This window comes from Jaculus jaculus, chromosome 12 (assembly GCF_020740685.1).
Source record: "Jaculus jaculus isolate mJacJac1 chromosome 12, mJacJac1.mat.Y.cur, whole genome shotgun sequence".
NCBI classification, from domain to species: domain Eukaryota; kingdom Metazoa; phylum Chordata; class Mammalia; order Rodentia; family Dipodidae; genus Jaculus; species Jaculus jaculus.
In genome coordinates this window covers 42833128-42853927 of record NC_059113.1, presented here as the reverse complement: position 1 = coordinate 42853927, position 20800 = coordinate 42833128, and the positions used below count along the sequence as shown (strand labels likewise).

General features: G+C 44.1%; 1 protein-coding gene across 7 annotated transcripts in view; it reads right to left on the bottom strand.

Moving 5' to 3' along the window:
* Positions 1 to 20800, bottom strand: part of Arhgef10 (Rho guanine nucleotide exchange factor 10) — a 100257-nt gene that overhangs the window by 42485 nt on the left and 36972 nt on the right. For 5 of the 7 annotated variants that reach the window (XM_045130738.1, XM_045130736.1, XM_045130737.1 and 2 more), the window contains exons 8-15: positions 20139 to 20302; positions 17941 to 18057; positions 15394 to 15508; positions 13586 to 13692; positions 6499 to 6576; positions 6090 to 6269; positions 4173 to 4289; positions 2487 to 2579 (exon numbers count right to left, since the gene is read on the bottom strand). In XM_045130738.1, coding sequence (XP_044986673.1) covers positions 2487 to 2579; positions 4173 to 4289; positions 6090 to 6269; positions 6499 to 6576; positions 13586 to 13692; positions 15394 to 15508; positions 17941 to 18057; positions 20139 to 20302 — 971 coding nt within the window. The remainder of the gene's footprint in view (positions 1 to 2486; positions 2580 to 4172; positions 4290 to 6089; positions 6270 to 6498; positions 6577 to 13585; positions 13693 to 15393; positions 15509 to 17940; positions 18058 to 20138; positions 20303 to 20800) is intronic. The other 2 variants (XM_045130740.1, XM_045130741.1) reach the window with 2 other exon arrangements.

The window sequence follows — 20800 nt, the reverse complement described above, 5'->3', positions numbered from 1 at the left end:
ACCCACTCTGCATGGCACTACATGACAAGCTTAGAGCTCTACCTATTGAGCAGACCCTGTGTCTCCTACAGACTGAGGCTGTTGTACCCTGTCCACCATGTCCACAGGGAGTTTCCCCATCACGCAGATTCCCTGGAGTCTTTATTGTTTCTTTTCAGTAATTCTCACAATATTTCAAACTTTTTCATTATTATACTTTTATGAGGACTTGTGATCAGGGACCTTTGATACCAGTACTGTAATTGCCCTGGGATACTATGGACTGTACCCATGAAAGGCCGTGAACTTAATCCACAAATATGTGTATTCTGACTTCTCTACCACCAGGCTACTCTATGATCTTTCTCCTGGGGTTTCCTTACAACGTGACACAACACTGGGATAGATTAATCAATAATCCTACTTTGAGAGTTCAAGGAAAAGGTGGAGGCACACAGCTCTCACTTTCAAGTACAAACGAGAAATGGAGTCAGAGACCAACTACTCAGAGAGATCAAAATATTACTACTGAATGGCAATGTGCCTCGTCTTCCCAAGTGGAGGAAGTCACTGTGGATGAGGTGGAGACAGCTAGAGAGCTAGGATCAGAAGTGGCGACTGACTTCCTGCACGCATAATGAAAAAAACCTTCACAGAACAGGAGTTTCCTCTTGTAAATGATCAGAGGAAGCAGTTTCCTGAGACGGAATCTCCCTGAGGACCTGCGAGCAGTGTTGAAATGAGAACAAGGGACAAAGAATATGGCAGGCACATAGGTGATGACGCAGGGGCAGAGTTTGGGAGCACTGACTTCAATTTTGGAAGGGTTTTCCCCGTGGATAAAATGCCATCAAATATTATTTAGGATACAGCACTGAACATCCTGTACTTCATGTGGGGCCTTTTGCTTTTCCACCTGCTCTCAGACAGGTGCTGTGACATCCCCTGATGGGCAAGCATGCTGCTGAAACGCTCTCCCAGAGCTGGGCATCACTCTGCATCTTGCTGCCACAGCTTATGGGGTCTTAGCAACAGCACAGCTCAATTGTGACCTGCCTATGAGCTCCAGTGTGGATTATTGATTATCAACCACTGTGCGAGAAAAATCTGTATATGAACAAACAGCATATTGTTAAGTATTTACTAAACCAGAATATTATTTATTTTAAAGATGCACTAAAAGAATTCATCACTTAAAACATGGATTTATTTATTTATTTTTTACTATATCCCTCAATCACAAATTCAAGGTAAAGGAAATCACAAAAGGTCAAGCCTTCTATCTGAACAAATGTTCTCACAGCTTCTCCCACAACATGCTCCTAGGCACTTCTGTAATCTTCTCAGTCTCACAGGACACTACATATTTGTGTCTTTACAACAGCTAACACTTGCTGAGGACTCTGATGACAAGGGACAACCAAGTGACTTAGTGATAATCACTAAAATCAGAACTGGAATTTGTCGACATGTTGCATGGGCTATGAGTGACTGCATCCTGGCTTTAGTCCCAGAGTATAGAGCCTCTCAGCACCCTCTGACTGACCCTAGAGACCACCCAGCAGTCATCAAGGCTCATGAGAAAGAGCAGGATGGGGAGCCGGTGTGGTGACTTAAACCTATAATCCCAACACTGGGGAGGGCTGAGGTAGGAGGGTCAGGATCACTGTGAGTCTGAGGCCAGCCTGGGCTACAGAGTGAGTTGCAGGTCAGTTTAGGCTACATTGAGACCTTACCTCAAAAAAAGAAAAAGAAAGAAAGGGGGGGGTGAAGGAAGAGAGGAAGGGAAAAAGGAAGGAAAGGACAGGCTTAGAAATCAGACCCAGTGGAGGCCAATGTGGACTGCCCTCAAACTGCCATTTTGCCAGAAGTGCTGAAGATTTGAACCCAGGGCTTCATACATGCAAACACCCTATCATTATACCATGTGTCTGGCCATTAAATAGCCTTAACAGCACAAAGTGAGTGCTGAGATGGTGCAGTTTAGGGATCAACCTGGCTTCTGGGAGGCAAGATAGTCAATAAATGAGCCAACAGCATACCTAACTTATTGCATCCTCTCTGCACTGTAGTAGTGAGTGGTGAAGAAGTGTTGGTTTAAGAACACAGAGTCCAGCACAAAATATCTTTATCATCACAGCATATCCTATGCCTCAGGTAGCTTGAATAAAACACATTGGCAGAACTTGTTTAAGTCTTCTTTAGCGGCCCATCCATCTCCTCTGGGCCCAGGGGAATAAATGATTTCCCTATGGTTCTGGACCAGACACTAGTGCAAGAATAAAGGGCTACCTATGTAACTGCTGACAACTGTATCCTGCCATCCCATGAGAGCACTGGACATATGACCACCTCCACATGCAGCCCATCCACCTGTGAGCCAGTGAAGGAGAAGATGCTGCAGGGCCTGCTGCACCCTTGGTCTCTAGCCTTTCACCAGAGGGGCAAGCAGACACACTGCAATGACTGTTGGCCGAGAGGGCCCACAGGGAAAGGCCGTGCAGTACCTGAAGTAGGAGGATGAACTGCGGGAACCTCTGGATGGGCCTCATCATCAGGCTGTGGAGCGTGACTCGGTCTGGACTGGACTCCTGGCTCTGCTGCGGAGGAAAAAATGGCATACTCTCTGTGTGTGGTGGCCCAGCCTGGCTGAGTCCTTGCTACATGGAGGGAGAGGGCAACAGCCTGGACACTGTAGATCTGTATGTCATCTCATCTTTAGCTCCACCAAGAAGAAAGCTTGGTAGAATTTGTGGAAAGTTCTTTCTACCCCCAACTCTAAGAGAACCCACTTTCCCTGGGGAGGAGCTTTGAGTCACTGCCTCAAGCCAGCTGTGTCCCCATGGGTCTGTGCTGGACAGTCTGCCCTAGCAGAGGATCAGTACTCATGGGTCATCTTGGTCTACCTTTCTGAGCCTCCTGGAAGATATCCCTACTGAGCCCCTGACTGCCTGAGGCCGTGGGATGGCCCTGACCCTGGACCTGTGACATCTTTTCAACAGCCAGGAAGGGAACAACAGCACACAACACAACAGCAAGGCTGATCCAGGCCTAGATCCAAGGCCGCCTGGCCCCTGGGGACAGACCAGCAGGGGCTGTGGTCACTAGCACACTAGTTTATGTCATTAGCAAGTTCTTAACAAAATCCTCAGAGGAAGTTAATTTATAACTCGGTCATATTTTCTTTCCCTCAAGAGAAAGAAAGAAACATTGACAGCACAGGACAGACACAGAGATAGAACGTTAACTCTCTGGTCACCTCCATGGCTAAGGATCAGTGAAGAAGGCTCGCTGTGTTCAAAAGATGGGAGGAGGGAAAGCATGCAGCCTGAAATCAAGCAGTGCAGTTGGCAAGAACATTTGTCCTATGTTTGCTCACCCCAGGTAGCAGCACTGTCTAAGAACATAGTCCAAGTAACCAGAACACATGGTGTTCCAAGGTTTTATCATGTAAATGAGATTGGGCAGGGATGCCCTAGGTCCTGGAAGGAGACTTTCATCTGGTTGAGCCTGCAGCAACCCCTCCTGTGTTCATATCCCAGCCTGGGCCTCCACCCAGTGAACAGCTATCTCTGCAGCTTCAGAGGGGCAGTAAAGGCTTGGGGTTCAGTCTACCTGGCATCAGGAGAAGAAGCCCACATCTCAACATGGGTGCTTCCTTAGAAGTCTGCCTTTCCAGGATTGGCTACTGTTCTGTCCTTTGGGTGAATAGGTGGTGGGGTATCATTTTCCAAGCTCAAAACTAGATGCAAGTTATTCATAACACCAAGCTGTGGTTAGGAGGCCAAGGCAACTTTGGTGTCTGGTCACTCTTTTCTTTTGTCTATCCATCTAAGCATATCCTTTTAAGGATAGGCAAATAAAAGTTCTTCAAAAAGCTACGTTAGGGCCTAAAATCCTATAATCCCTCACTAGTCTGTACTGAAACCAAGGGCTCTGCTGAAACTGAATTTTATAGTAAGTAGCATTGTGCATTTTGAGGCAGGGCTTGGTCAAGTTTCATAATGAGGAACTCTTTATGAGAGGGTATTAAAATCCAAGAGAGTGTTAAATTTTAAAACCATTTTACATTGTATTTTAAAGCTCAAAAGCAGTAGCAACATGGATAAATATTCATTGTAATTCTCTGCTTTCTGTCCGTTCATTTAATAAATAATCTTTCCAGTTAAAAAATCGAAAGGGAAAATGCTTACCTTTAAAAAGTCAAGGAAAGCTGGCTTTGTGGCGCATGTTTTCTTGAGGACTGCAACAGCTGTGCTGAAATTGTTCACATACTCGCTGTAAGCATCCAGCACCATGGACTTGGAAAACTGAAACACAGGGGTTGAGAACAAACTGGCATGAAGCATCCACTTACTTTTCTAACCTGATACATAAGGTTTGAGACCTTCATGTGTCCTTCACGGTAGTGTTTCACAGGGTAAGTTACTGTGACTATGGGAGGCCTTCCTTCCTGCATACTTTAGTATGGAACTTACTGCATGCATGGCTGGGTCAATCAACCCCTATGCACCTGCTGTAGTCACTGCTTGAAACTGCAGTTCTTTGGGGTTTGAATGCAAACACTTCTGGCTGCAAACAGTAAAGACGACCAACACAGACATCCTTCTGGAAATTCCCACAAGCCTCTGGTGGAGGGGACAGACTCTAAGAGAACAAGAATCATTATGTGGTGGTCCACGTGGTGGAGGCCCAGGCTTAGCCTTCCGCAGGATCTCAGAGAGAGGCTTGACCCTTCTCAGGTACAGTGCCAGGACCCTGTGTTCATTGTTTATATTTCCTTCCAACACAAAGTATCTAGAGGGAAGATCTGATCCTGGTCTCAACTTTTAAACATAAAAATGGATCAAGGCCAGCCAGCCATATGCACAGTGGGGGTGGCTATGACTGCCACTGATGGGGCCATACTTTCAGCTAGACCTTAGGTTCTTTTCAAAACGATGGTTTTTTTTTTTTTTTCCACTTTAAAGCATGTTCCCAAGGTAATTTACTTAACACTAAAGTGCATCATAGGAATTAATGTAAAACAAAACAAATATTCAATACTTCTCCTCTGCTTCTCATAGGGATCGATGGAGGATGTTATATAAATTCTGTGTGAACACTCTATGTCTACATTAGCTTTGAAGCATACTTCATTAAGTACTCCTTCAAGCCATATAGGGAAAAGGATACAGGAGCATACACTTTAATCCCAGCACTCGTACTCAGGAGGATGGGGAAGGATATCTTGAGTCTGAGGCAGCCTGGGATACATGGCAAGAGCTTGTCACAAAAACAATATTTTCTATGCCATTAATGTAACAGTCATTGAAGCACATGAGTACTTTTTAGCAAATGTTCATTTGTACACCTCTAAATTATCCTAAGTAATTACAAACCAACCTGCTTTGCCGTAGCATGCTTCATATAGACAGAAAGTTAATCAATGCCCAATGTGTTTGATCTATTAATGCAGCAAAAATGAAATGAATCCAAATGGATGACATGCAAGAGTAGTGCCTGTGGCTTCTAGAAAGCTGTTTCTGCTGCCAGGAAACACTAGGGCAAACTGTCCCAACATCATATTCCTGTGTCAACATGCAGGACTGAAGTCTGGATCCACACAGAGCTTCAGATCAAAGAGTAAATCAGGGAAAACATCCAGACATGTTTCCACCATAGGTTTTCCATTGTTCCCAGGCAAAAAGAATTCTGCATACACAGTGAGACCTATGTCAGGATTAGCAGAACTGAATGGAAATCTGGTGGTATCACTAAGCAAGCAGAGCTCTCACTTAACAGCAAAAACATTCATATGATGGTGCAGCCAAAATTTGATGAAGCTCATCTTTAAAATTTCTGGATATGCCTTTTGTCCTGAGCCTCTATATGTTTCCCTTAGTATCCCCAGAAAGTGTCCCCCAATCCTTCCTCAAGGGTGCACACTGGCCAGTGGACTGTCACTTTCGAATGCAGAATGCTAGTGGGGTTGTTAGTGCTCTGGGAAATGGACCTGATCCTATGTGGAGACCTACGCACAACAAAACATCTGTGAGAAAGGGGTATAAGTAGCATGCAGTAAGAGGCCACAGAGCTCAGGGGGTGGGGAGGGAGGTAGGCTGAGTTACCGAAGCCACAAAGACATCACCAATTGTTTCCACAGTGTCCCACTCGGACACGCGGCTGGCCAGCGCAATCTGGAACAGGGAGTGGCACTGCAGGATCTCCTTGATGCGGTAGAAGACCATGCGGAGCTTCCTCTCACTCAGAAGCCGGGGCTCCATCTCAGACAGAGGCTTCTCATACTGCTGCAGCAGAAACAAGTGCACAGGGTTCAACCCTCAAGGAAAGCAAGAGTGTCTGTCGGCAAATCAAGTGACTTTCAATGCCAATCTACAGGCATAACACATTGTCAAGAATTTTTCAAATTTGCATATTTTAGGTCATAAATACATAGACACATAAAACATATAGGACAATATGTAAAAAGATAACAAAAAGTTTATAATATAATAGGTAGCATGATGTTCAAAGTACCTCCAAAATCCTTTTAAGAGCATCTACATAGTTCTTTTCACTTTCAACAATGGAACCCAGAATGTATCTTCTTACAACCTATTGGAAAATTGAAAATAAGATGGTAGAAAACTGATTCAAGATATATACAGGTAAATCTTACTTCTATATTGAAGCTTGCTGATAAAGGATTTTTTAAAAATAGCATGTAAAGGAACTGTGTATGGAAATATTTAAATAATATAAATACAATAACAGGTGTGAAATGTACTTCCCTGTTAATATAATTATATGATCTTCTAAACCTCAAATTGTATATTTTAAAACAAATTTAATCACTCCTGAACAACACTGAAATGAATCAGTACTATTTTATGAACCTAATGTTACATATTAGATGATATTTCATGTGTAAGTCTAAAAAGTTTTAGTCTTGATCAAAAATGTTACTAGCAATAGTGATCTAAAATCACTATTCTCAAGTTAATAGAAAACCAGAGACCTTGTGGAAGGTGAAGGAATAGACTTTGTCTCTTAACAAAGATCTTGTGACCATACAAAGATCCTCCTATGAGGCTTACACAGCAGGGTGATAAGTCTCCTATGTCACTTAGCAAAAACTTCTATATATGAGATGGTTGCACTTAAAAACACAGTGCCTTGGGGCTGGAGAGATGGCTTAGCAGTTAAGGACTTGCCTCTGAAGCCTAAATACTCATGTTTAACTCACCAGGTCCCACATAAGCTAGACGACGCACAGGGACACAAGCACACAAGGTTGCACAAGGGCGCACACATCTGGAGTTCAATTGAACCCCAGCAGTGGCTAGAGGCCCTGGTCGCCAATTCTCTCTCTCTCACTTTCACACTCACATGAAAAAAAAAGGCAGTCTGTTGGGCTTGCCTCAAAAAGAAAACAAAACAAACAAACAAAAAACACAGTGCCTTCTAATTTAGTTTCTTCAATGAAGAATGTGATGAATTAACATGTGGCCATAAGTGCCTATGACAGGCCTACAATGACATTTTCCATTTTCATTACTCTTTGTAAATTCCAGCAGTGTCATCTGCCATTAACTGGAAAATGAGGCATACTGTCACAGTAAAGTTACTCTTAAGCCATCACACATACATAGACACATGTGGGTACACACACACACACACACACACACACACACACACACACACACACACATGCACATACCCACACATACATACACAGGCATACAAAACACCACATGCATCATCAATACTAAATAAGACTTTTACATACCCTCCAAGGCTCAGTGAACACTGGGGAAGAGGAGGCATAACAAATGTAAGAGTCACAGGGTGGAAAGATGTACTATGAGGCATTGTTCTCCCCACAGAACTGAGTGGTGCATTTGAGGCCTCACTGAGGAGGCCCCTCAGGGGAATGTGGATGGGGAAGAGGGTACATAAGAGGGTAGCACAATGGGAATGCAACCAATTTACAATATGTTCACATATTAAAGTTTCCAATAAAATTAACATGCACACACCACAATACTTCTAAGACAAATCACCTAGTGATATTATCTGAAGATACTGTAATGCCACCTAGTGGACAAACAAAAAGACTATTTTTCCACACAAATTCATGTAGCTGAAATTTCAGAGCAACCAAGACTTAGAAAACCACCAACCTGCACTGTAAATATTTATGGCTTAGGTTTTTGCCCATATATTAATGTTACTCTCACTTTTTGTTAGAGAATATTCTCTATTTAGATGTCTGTGACTACTGCGAAGACTCAAAATTCATCAAAGTGCTAAAACATGGCAGTGGAGTGTTCAGCACTGAGACATCTCTATCACACCCTCCAAGGATCAGGAACCACTATGAAAGAGATGGCAGAAACAACATAAAAGCCAAAGGATGGTGAGGAATGCTTGCAAATGCTGTCTTCCTGGCACAAAGTGGTCATTGCACTCATGACACACAGTGGCTGTCACTATCTATATGAGACCTGCATAATATGAGGGGGAGAAAAAGAATGACATCCAAGTAGAAAAGGGACTAGTTGGGGAAAAAGGGGGATTCAGTGGAGGGGGGATAAAAGATAAGGGAAAAGAGGGATACTGGGAGGGGATTAGGAAAGGGTACATTGTGCATATGTATGGGGAGTATTCATGAAAAGTTTAAAAAATACTTGGGAAACAAGACTATCATTCTCTTAGCTATATAGCCAATTCACAAAACATACAACAATAAGCCCTTCCAGGATGCCTAGAGGAAGCAGGCAGTTTAAAAACATGTAGATGTGGATGCTCAGCATGGTGGCTCAAATCTGTAATTCCAGCAGAGGCAGGGTGACTGGGATGAATATTAAAGCCTCAAAAAAAAGTCAGATAAGCTAGGATTAGAAACGAAACAAATGCTTAGGACTAGAACAGAGCAAGAAGACCTTGACACATCTAGAGTCCCAGTCGGTATCCTGGCATTCCTGGATAACATTATTCAGGGATCAACCTGAAAACTCAGACAATTCTATCATAAAGCCTTCAGATGACAAAAAGCAGGTCAAGGGGACCAGAAGTGGTGTGAGAGAGAACACAAAATCAAAACCAACCGTCTAGATGTTACGGCTCCTGCATGTGGTACAGCCCCTTTAGGCAGGGAAAATCGGCTATCAAATGGCCTACCCAGAGAGGAAGAGAGTCCAGTGATGTTAAAATTGTCCCATGAATTACAAATCCAAAGTGTCACAGAGCAAGGTCATTGAAGGGCATTCAACACTGATGCTGCTTTTTCTGTGAAAGCCCAGGGAACAGATGAGGAGAGACAGACAACCAGCTTGAAGGTAACAGGAGAACCAGTTTTCACTGAGGTCTGATACAGCAAAGGTTCCAGACTGTTCCATGGCCATTCCTATTTGACAGCAAATGCATGGGCTCCAATGCATTGACAGGCAAGATTCTTTGTCTTTAGGAACCAAGTGCTTTTCAAGCAAATGCCAATCTCAAAAAATAAATGGGTTGTCCTACTCTTTCTCAAAATAGGACATGAAAAGAATATTCAGCACAATCTTTCTGGTTGCTCATTTTACTTTCTTACCATTTTAGAAGGAAAAAAATAATTCAAAAGCATCAACACCCCCAGTTTAACCTTTAAAGATAGGACTCCCAAGGAGAACAGCTGGGAAGAAAAATAACAGATATGAATCATGACTGCATGAAGACAAGCTGAGTGGAAAAATACAGAAATTCTAAATGTGTTTGAAGTTAGGACTCCAGCTCCGTGAGAAAAATCACTCAAATCCCTTCATATGTATTGTTTCTTTAAAAAAGAATTTTTTAAATTACACTGGAGAGATAGCTTAGTGGTTAAGGCATTTGCCTGCAAAGCCCAAGGATCCATGTTTGACTCACCAGATCCCATGTAAGCCAGACTCACAAGGTGATGCATGTGCAAGGTAAGGTAGCACATGTGCACAAGATGGCACACACATCTGGAGTTTGATTACAGTGGCTGGAGGTCCTGGTATGCCAATTGTCTCTCTCTTATAAAAAGGCCAGTCTGCTGAGCTTGCCTCAACTTTTTTTTAATTTATTTGAGACAGAAAGAGAGCGCGAACATACATGCTTGTGTCTACGGGCATATCAGGGCCTCTTACCCCCAGATATATGCACCACTTTGTGCATCTGGCTTTACATGGGGATTAGGGAATATAATCGGGGACCGGCAAGCTTTACAAGAAAGTGCCTTTTACCACTGAGCCATCTCCTAGCCCCATATGTATTATTTCTAAATTGTTAGTAGTGTGTGGAAATGAGACCTCCTAAACTATGTCACACAGAGGGGAAAATGGGAGCTAATAATACCATGTAGTTAACTTGATCAGTAGGATGAAGCTACAGGTCTATAGGCATCCTTTCTGAAGAGCTGTCTGCACCTCACCCAAGGGCCACCATCTCTACTTCCTGTCCTACTCAGCCAAAATGTATCCCCCAAGGGCAGAAGGGATCATAAAGCTGTTATTACCTTCTCTTCAAAACCCTGTCAGATGGGCTGGAGAGATGGCTTAGTGGTTAAGCGCTTGCCTGTGAAGCCTAAGAACCCCAGTTTGAGGCTCAATTCCCCAGGACCCACGTTAGCCAGATGCACAAGGGGGCGCACGCATCTAGAGTTCGTTTGCAGTGGCTGGAAGCCCTGGCGTGCCCATTCTCTCTCTCTCTCTAACTGCATCTCTCTCTCTCTCTCTCTCTCTCTCTCTCTGTCTGTCACTCTCAAATAAATAAGTAAAAATGAGGAAAAAAATTTTTTTTAATCCTGTCAGAGACTGTCTGTAATAAACACCAACATAATCTACAGTTTATCCCTTTTCGGGCTCTAATATCTCCTCACATACACTACACCTTTACCTTCTATTTCCTTATACATCCAACACCCCTCCGGTCTCCACACACACCTACTGTCATGACATCCCATATTCTACTACTCACTGTCCTCACACAGCTCACATCCCTGGTCACTGTCTCCTCTCATATTCCATATTCCTACTCACTGGCTCCTCACACCGCTGGTACAACCGCTCACTGTCCCCTACATATTCACATCCCCCAATTTTCTCACTATTTCCTTGAATACACCCCCTTAGTCTGACATATCCTACTTCCCTACCCAGTGTTGCAACAACCCCTCACATCTTGTAACTGTCTCCACATACCCTACCCCTGATAACTGGACAACTCACTCTCTCCTCTCATCAATGGACCTAGTCCAGCCTGTTTACTTAGTTTTTTTGTTTGTTTGTTTTTCTGCTGTGAGGTCATGTTCACTCCACTCATCCATTTCCAGGAATCCATGCCTAGTCCTACCTACTTTGTGAAGCTTCCCTTCCTCCTGCCATGGACAGCATTTCTTCTGTGCATCTTGCTTTGCATAGGAAAACTAACAGAAAAGAGAATCTGCATCTCTTTCATATCTTTTGTTCTCAGTATCTTGCAGAGATTTTATACATGGCTAAGTGTAAAACTTGTCAAGGAGTGGGTCAACATATTATTTCTCCACAGAGCCTTGTAAATACAAGCATAAGAGCAGTTTCCCTTTTTTATAACTCATGTGGCTACAATGAGGTTGGTGAGCCAGACAGTAACACGGAAAGGAAGTGCTAGATTCTTTGTTCCTGTGACAATCTGTCAACAATACTCTGGCCAACAGCTCAGGTCACATTTGCCTAGTTGGGCACAAGAAGGGTTAGAATGGCATGTGACCAGAGACTGAGATACAAAATCAGACTTCCACATGTGGCTGTATGACTGTTAAGATTAACCTCCTCTGAGTGTCCAGCTTGTTCATTTGTAAAATGCGCATTGGCAGCAGGGGTTTTTGAGGACTCTAAGAGATGAGGTACATCAAGGGATCAGCATGGGCAGGTGACTATGTGCAGGTAGCGTAGTTGTTAGACATACCCTCAGGCTGTCTGCATCACAACACCACATACATATAATGACGATAATGTATCAGATGACTTACTTATCTCCACCATTGACTCTGGAACCTCAACTCCCTGGTCCCCTCTTTCATTCTAAGGCCAGGTGACCAATCATTAACATTTTTTTAGAGATCCCCTTCAAGTTTTTTTCTAAAATCTGGGCATTTTATGAGTTTTCCCTTTGTGTCTATAGTCTATCTATCATCTATAGATCTGTGTCTAACATCAGTCTGTCCACCTATCTACAGATGTGTCCCCCATTCACCATTGATCTTTATTTCTCCCATCTATCTATCTATCTATCTATCTATCTATCTATCCATCCATCTATCTATCATCTATCTATGTCCATCTATGTCCACCCATCTATGTCATTCACCATGATTTGCACCACACTATTCACATGGTATGAAAAGGACTCAAGTCCCAATCAAATCCAACTTCCTTAAAGTCCTACAAACTCTATGGGGAACTGTTCATATTGCTTTTATTTTATCCTCCTTCTACCAAAAATTGATAGTCAAATGGAAACCACTGGGGTATGCCCTCCTGTTAGATTTTAATAAATTTCTGATATTCAGATAACTCCATTAGTTATTGAAAATATAATTTTTCTCAATTTTAGGCAACTATGTATTCATATTTTACATATACCTACATACTTTCTCTGAGTTTTTTGTTTTGTTTTAAATTATTTCATTTTTATTACTATTATATTATTATTGACAGAAAGAGGGAGGGAGAGAAGCAGGGAGGGAAGGAGGGAAAGAGAGAAGGGGTAGAGAATGGGTGCACCAGGGCCTCCAGCCACTGCAAACAAACTCTAAACACATGTGCCACTTTGTACATCTGTCTTACATAGGTCCTGGGGAATTGAACCTGGGTCCTTTGCTTTACAGGCATATGCCTTAACTTCTAAGCCATTTCTCCAGGGCTTGGTTTCTGTTTGTTTGTTTTTTTAAAGACAGAGTCTTGCCACATTGCTCAGACTGGCCTTAAACTAATGGCAAGCCTCCTGCTTCAGGTTCTCTAGTGCTAGTATTACAGGAATGCACCACCATGCCCAGTCACACTGTATCTTTATAAAACGCATCATATAGGGCTGGAGAGATGGCTTAGCAGTTAAGCGCTTGCCTGTGAAGCCTAAGGACCCCAGTTCAAGGCTAGAATTCCCCAGGACCCACGTTAGCCAGATGCACAAGGGGGCGCACGTGTCTGGAGTTTGTTTGCAGTGGCTGGAGGCCCTGGTGTGCCCATTCTCTATCTCTCTCTATCTACCTCTTTCTCTCTCTGTCTGTCACTCTCAAATAAATAAATAAAAAATAAACAAAAAAAATTTTTAATGCATCATATCAACACAAACTAGTATAAGCAACTGTCACAAAGAAACTAAGTTTCACATGCTTCTCATAGTTACATTGGGGATGATATTTCAAACACTTTAAGGACCAAGACAGCCTGAGGTAAGGCCAGCAGCCAAAGCCTACTGCCGTGCCTAATATTAACCATCTTAACTGTTGAACTGGAAGTAGACCAGGGCAGCTCAAGTGGACCGGGGGGAGTTAGAGGTACCAAGTGTTGACACGCAGCAGCAGGTCCCCGAGTGCGAGCACTGCCCCCAAAACCTGGGCGCCCCATTGTTTACCCACCTGCTGCTGAGACAAGCCTTCGGGCATTGGTGTTAGGACGGCCTCTGGGTGCTTGCAGTCCACATCTATGAACAAATTCTGCTCTTCTTCAAAACAAGACCTATGGTCTTTTAAAAAGTAAAAAAAAAAAAAAAAAAAAAAAAAAAAAATGAGTTCATTTTGAAATGACATTATAGCATGGTAAAGCAAATTATCAAATACACCTTTTGTATAAGCATTTCAGTTTCACATACCTACTTTGCACTGAGCGTTTTTTTCTTTTTTTCAGTTTTTCAAGGTAAGTCTCACTCTAGCCCCAGGCCGGCCTGGAATTAGTCTCAGGCTGGTCTAGAACTCACAGAAGTTCTCCTATCCTAGCCAGCCAAGTGCTGGGATTGCAGGCATGTGCCACCATGCCTGCCAAAGACTTCTTTTTTTGACCTCTAAGCTATTCTTAAACTGAAAGTTTAACAACTCTATAAAATATCCTTCCCACAAGGGTAATATAATATAGTGTCAGCATTTTAAATTTTCAAGTTTAACTTCAAAGTCAGGGATATCATTTGATAGCCACATGGTAAACTGATAATAGATATTTCACTTTTTTTTTTTATCTTACATAACACCATACTCAGAAACAAAGATAGCACTGGGGAATGGCTAAACACTAATACTTAATAATCAAGAGAAACAGTGTATTTATTAATTTTCAAACCCTCTCTTTCTCATTAATCTGAAAAGCTTTCCAAACATCAAGAAATTCAAAGCAGGGCTGGGAATGTAGCTGAGTGGCAGAACGCTTGCCTAACATGTATAAGGCTCTGGGTTCCATCCCAAGTCTTGAAAATAAAATAAATAAAATAAAATGGTTTAAACTAAAACTCAGCTGACTTATAGAAACAAGACACAACTACTTACACTAGAATCCAGCCCAAGGCTGGAAGGCGGGACGACACGGGAGCTGTATGCAACGGAAACCTGAGCTGTACAAATAGTAGCTTGGGGCTGTGCAAACCCACCAACCCCAGGCTCCTCCAGGTGGAGGGGTCTGTCCAGGCACATGGTTCCTGAGGACTTCACGAGCGCACAGATCCCAGCTGTAGCCTAGGAAGGGACTCAAGTGGGCATTTGTGACCCATTCCCAGAACTAGACTTTAGCATGTCCAAACATGTCAGGCCAGGCACTTCTGCTGATGTGAAATGACCCTGTGCCCAAGGCTTGTTGAAAACATGCAATGTCCCCAGACTAGATCTCCTCTTTACATATGAGCTGCATAGGTTACACCCCTTCATGACATCCAGGCAAACCTCAATACCCTGATGCCACAGCAGGCCCTCCCTCATCATTGAGGTGTCTAAGCTCCCTGTGGTGATGGCTACCTCAGGCTAACACAGATAGGGACAGCCAATGCATGGTCACAATAATACACCAGTCTGGCTTTGTACGAGTGAAGTAGCTATTGGCAGGGTCCTTGCACCTGAGACCTGTAAGGAAGGGGTGTAAAGTTGGGGCACTAACAGCGCTCAGCTAAGAGGTCACAGTGGGAGAGTAAGTTGCCCACATGGACTTCCTTCATTTTCTGTTTTTACTACGTGTGCCTTTTTATAACTTTGACCATGAGTCTCAGCACTCCATAGCTACTTCAGGACATAAAACATTGCGACTCCCTCCTCCATTTAGGAAAGGTATGCCTGGGTCAGCTGGGTGGAGCCAAAGCCTCTCCACCAGGAAGTAAAGTAACTTTCCACAATGACTCCCCACCACAAGCATGCATCACCATGGAAAGGAAGCATGGACCAGATGCCATATGCAAACACGTATCCCAGACCTTGAGAAATAAAAGACTTGGTCCTAATGAATGAGCGGCCTCTCTTCACAGCAGCTTTGGTCTTTTCAAGCCCATCTTTGGTGCCCTCCTTGGCTGCCTTCATGAGCTTCTGCATCTGCAAAACATAGGTAAGCACATGAGAAGCAGAGTGGTTTGGCACAATGCTACTTGCTTTTATTTTAAAAGAATACTGTCAAGTAGTGTGGGCTTAAAGCATTACCTGAAAATGGTTTTTCAGTTTGGGAGAGTATGTGTATATTTATATATCTGTAGCTTGGGACTACCTAGGGCTTTGTTTTCATTTGTTTAAAAGCAATGGACTTTAAAAATACAGTATTTCCTTGATATGTACTTAAGTCTTTAATTTTTATTGTGATCACTTCCAAGCACAGGGAGCTTTGTAGAGGCAACCAGCAGTCAGGTGCTCAGACTTCCAACAGCTTGGCCAGAAGCAAATGCAGAACAGTTAGCTGTCCTAAGCCTCTGAACGTTCTCTGCAGGGGCTCTTCCGGGCATGGCCCTGGTATGGGTATGACTAACTCTTTACAAGGCCCTCTTCTACTAATGGTCACCAGATCTAGTCCAGAACATAGAAGGAGAGTGGCAAGATGGAGACAGGCCTGGAGAATGGGCAGAGATGAGCACATGTGGAAACCAGGCAGCCACCCCTCTCCAGAGTTTCACGTTGGAAAGACAGCATCCCATGTGGGTTGAGTTTACTGGTCCTGGTTTCTTATAGTCAGGAATCTCAGCACATGCCAGCATCTTATTCTTCTAACAACTAACATCTGAGGTATGGGCAGTGGGCACTAAATGTCCTCTTTCAGAGAAAACTAAAAATGGCTGGTAAAGAGACAAGCCAGCATCCCTTCACACTAACCTCTCGGTGTATGCACTCAGACTCATAGCCTGACTTTGCAGCCCACAACCTCTGCTCCTTCCTCTGTGGTACAGGGATCCTGAGTGATGGGCTTTGGGAGCCTCCATGATAAAAAGTCTCTTACTTCCCAACATGTACACACTGCCAAAGCATAGCCCCTCCACGTAACGGAATTTAAACCCTGCCCCACAACTCCCTTCCTAGCATTCCCATTCTGATTTCCATCTCTTTCATGAAGATTCTCTCCTACAACATTAAAAATGGCAAAGCTACCCTTGTCCCCTGTCCCTACCCCTATGCTCCTCAAATGACTCTGGTCTTGGAGTCACTCTCAGCTTCTCACACTTCATCATTTGCACCTCACCATCAGCTCGCTGTGGGCATCCAGTTCCCTGCCTCAAACCCTTCCAGGTCCTGTTCCTCCTCATCCCAGCAGGAGCAGCTGCATCTCAGCCCCACTAGACCCTGTCAGGATAATCAAAAGACTGCAGACAATGGCAGGAGGGGCCCTTAGGCCCCAAAGCTCATCCCCACATGAGGCAGATGATGACCTCAAGATCCAGAGGACCACGTGACTCACCCTAGTGACTTGTCCTGACTGCAAAGCTCTTACTGCTGAAGCTCCTGGCACCTTCCTGCATCTCTTGGTCCACACTACTGGCTGCTGCCAACACACTTCTCAACTGGACTGAGCAGACCTTCTACAGCACAGTGCCACACTCACAGAGAACCCATGGCTCCCAGGACCATCCCACAGGCAGCTAGCTGCCCCATGGACCTGTCCTCATCCCCTCACTGTCCTGCAGGGAAGCAATCAGATGCTGAATGAATAGTAACATGATCTGGGAAGGGTGCTGCGTCTTTGGGCAGGCCTGAAGTGTGAACACGATGGAGTATAGCTGCTCCAGAGCAGAGCCAGCTCCATGTATACATCGAGCTTGGGTGACAACCCACCCAACATATATGACTAACATCACACAGTACCAGAGGAATAGAGATCAGATTGAAGAGAAAATACTTGACAGTGCCCTTTTAAAACACATCTCAAAAAACTGCCCATCATGACATCCAAAACCAATAGTTCTCAAATTTTGCCCAGGAGCCCCTTACATTCTTCAAAATCATTTTTACTAGTCTTTTGTAGCAATGCAGGGAATGGCAACCAGGGCCTTGAATGTGCCAGGCACATCCATTACCTCTCCCAGCCCGTCAAAGCCACTGGACACCCCAAGAGTTTCAGTTCATCTGTATTTTATTAATCCAGACTGACTGTATTAAGAGTTAAGTTGATAATTTTGAATGTTTTTATTAATACCCATTTAAAGCAATAAACCTATTGCATTTTATGTTAAATAAAATAATTATGAAAAATTACTATGTTTCCCCAAACAAAATCCATGCTGGCATTTTACAAGTTTAGAAACCCTTCAGACAGAGCTGGATGCTTCAATCCATCAACTGTGACATTACACATCACAAGCATCTAGAAACTTCCTCCATTCACTTGTATGAGAACAAGTGTGCCGAAGGTAATTAGCAATGGATCAGAATTAAGGACAGCCCTGGAAATGCCTGAATGACCCCGGGAGCCCCTGAGCCCCACTTTGAGAACCGCTGTCTATTTTGGGCTGCTGAGCCCTGCAGTGGTCAGGGAGGCTCCACACTACCTTCCGCTCCTGCCTGTGCTTTGCCTGCTGCACCTCCACGGCTCCCACCGTGCTGGCCACCAGGCCTCTCATCTTTTCCTCACAGTGCGCCTTTAAGCGGGTTAGGTCATGAGACAGCTGTGGCACAAAGAGACAAGCTTTTCAGAATGGGCTTTGGGTGCCCTGAGGCAATCCTGCATAAAGGATGTGGTCCCTCCTGGTGGGGCACTATGGTCAGCCTCACAGACCCAAGATCATCTCATCTGTAAGTGAAAGGCCAGGCCCAGCTTTGGTCAGCAGGCCACACGTGCTATAGAACAAAGCAGGGCCAATAAGCACCCAAAAAGATCCGTGTAAAATCAACTGGTTACATCTCGGTGGTTACATCTCGGTGGGATCAGAATTATCACATATGCAAAATACATTTAACATTGTTCTGCATGGGCACCTGGGGAAGACACTGGCTGCTCAAGGAATGGCAGTCTCCAAGCAGGCATGATTTCCTAACAGATGGGCTGGCTGGGATCTCCTGGACCAGTTTCTACAGCTACCACCCTTGCAAATGCAGACAGCTATCTGTCATGCCAACCAGGATGTGGAAACTTTAAACAGCATTTAGAAAAATTCATTGTTACTTTTGAGATGACTCTTCAACAAGTAGTTTCTAGAACATGGAGTCTTTAAGTAGAAAACTTGTACTTTTTGTGGTGCTTCTCTGTTGATTAGGCCTAGCCCATGAGCAGCCCTGCCAAAAGCTCCTGTCCTCCCAACAGACACATGGTTCAGTGCCCTTTCTAACAACCCCATGTTCACAGGCCAAGTCACACTGGTCTCTCTAGTGCTTCTCCTAACAGAAAATGGCTAACCAACATTTGTAGTTCTGAGGGCCTAACAGGAGTAAGAGCTCACTCTGAGGCAAAGAGGGTGGGAATGCTGGTCATCACCTCACTTGGCCCCGTCTGTCCGGATCAATTAAGAGGATGGACCTGAGGAGTATTGTGATACATGTTCCTGTGTACCCTGAATACAGTCTCTCAAACTACTCTTTAACATTCTTGCTTTAGGTCAGCAGTGTCTGGCACCTTTTTATGGAGCAAAATATCAACATAGACTCTGCTAGCTGCAAGTGCAGCTCCTGGACACAGGGGGAAAAAAATCTATGTTTCTGCAGAGACGCTGTTAACACTGAGTAGTCAAGCTGACCAGTGTAAGATGAAGCAAGTTCAGACGACATGACAATTCTAAGCAACTAGTGAGAAGTTGCTGACCACAGGGAGATGGAAACCAGGTCAGAAGCACTGCCTCTGGCTTGCAGAGTTTACCAAGGACAGCAGGGAAATCTGGATGTGGCAGTCACAATGGGAGGCACCATGTCTCAGACAGGCACCCTTACAGGACTGAATGGGGCTGTCACAAAGGAAGTGTCTGACACTTCTGAGACTGGACATGTGGCTACCAGTCAACCCTTCTACATCCAGCCAGATGGAACCCCACCAACAAGAACACAGAGCCCAGCCAGCCTCACTGAGAGAATCCCATAATAGTATGTGCCTCAGTGAGTCCATGCTAGGACCAGGCCCATCGCACAGCAGTCGATCTAAAATCTACTCTTCAAGGCTTCCATCCGTGTACCTCCCTGCCTCACTTCAGAAGCTTTTCCACCAAGACACAGAAGTTCTCTGTAGGGACAGATAATCCTGGGTGGTTGTAATGGTGCTCCTCAGTTCTCAACCCTTCTTGTGTTTATATCGTCCAGCTTACCTGCAGGTGCTCAAGGGTAGGACAGCACACGATGGAGACAGGACTACACTGGTCCTAGACAGGCTACATGTATCTGCTGCATGTGCAGTGCACAGGAACTGCACAGAGTCTGCAATGATTGCTCTGTAGCCCTGACTGGCCTTAAACTAGCAGCTATCCTTTGTCTCCCGAGGGCTGGGATGATAAGTATGTACCGCCATGGCTGGCTTTCATTGCTTTCTCAGAGGCCAGACAGTAAGACTGCTTGGGGCCACCTATGTGACTTTTTGAGTTTCCCAGCCCAATCCTCCTATGGTCATACTCTAAGAGACAAGTATTCCTTTATGTGACACTCCCTAAACTACAAACTGACATCTGAGAAATAACCATCTAAGTGTTAAGTGAATCAAATCACATTTCACAGTCCCATTCCCAGCTGAACGATGAACACTCATCCCTCACAGAGACCAAGCACGTACTTGTTTTTTGTGGCTGCCACGCAGGAAGGACCTGGGGATTCCATTCTTGCACTCTGAGTCGCTTTGCTCCTCATAGCTTTCAAACTCACTGGAACTCCATCCATATTCCAATGAGCTGTTTCCACCTTCATCTCCATTCTCCACATCATCATAAATCATTTCATCTGAGTGCACAAATGCCAACGTGAAATTGCAGAGTTTGCTAGGGTGCTGTTTAACCCCATTATCTACAGCCAGGGCGGAGGCATTTCAGCGGGGACAGTGACTCAAAACACTCTTCATGTAATTGGAACACACCACCCAGCCCTACCCCTCTCATAAAGACCAGTTTTCTATAAAATAATTTGTCACAATTATACCAAATAATATATTATCAATAGTAAATATCCTATGAAGAAAAATGTTTTCAAACATGTAGATTAGATAGACAGATAATGGAACTGTACACAGATACAGATGGGGAACTGATGAATCAATAATAGGTGGGAAGGCAGAGAGATGCAGGCAACAGCTAATGGGTGAATGGATCTAGGGATGATGAATGGCCTCTAAATGGCTAGTAGAGGAGAGAGATGCTGAAATACTAACAGAGATAAAGCTCACATCTCCCCGGAACACTGTGCAGTGGAGAACAGCTGCCCTTGGAGGCTGAATAATCCTGC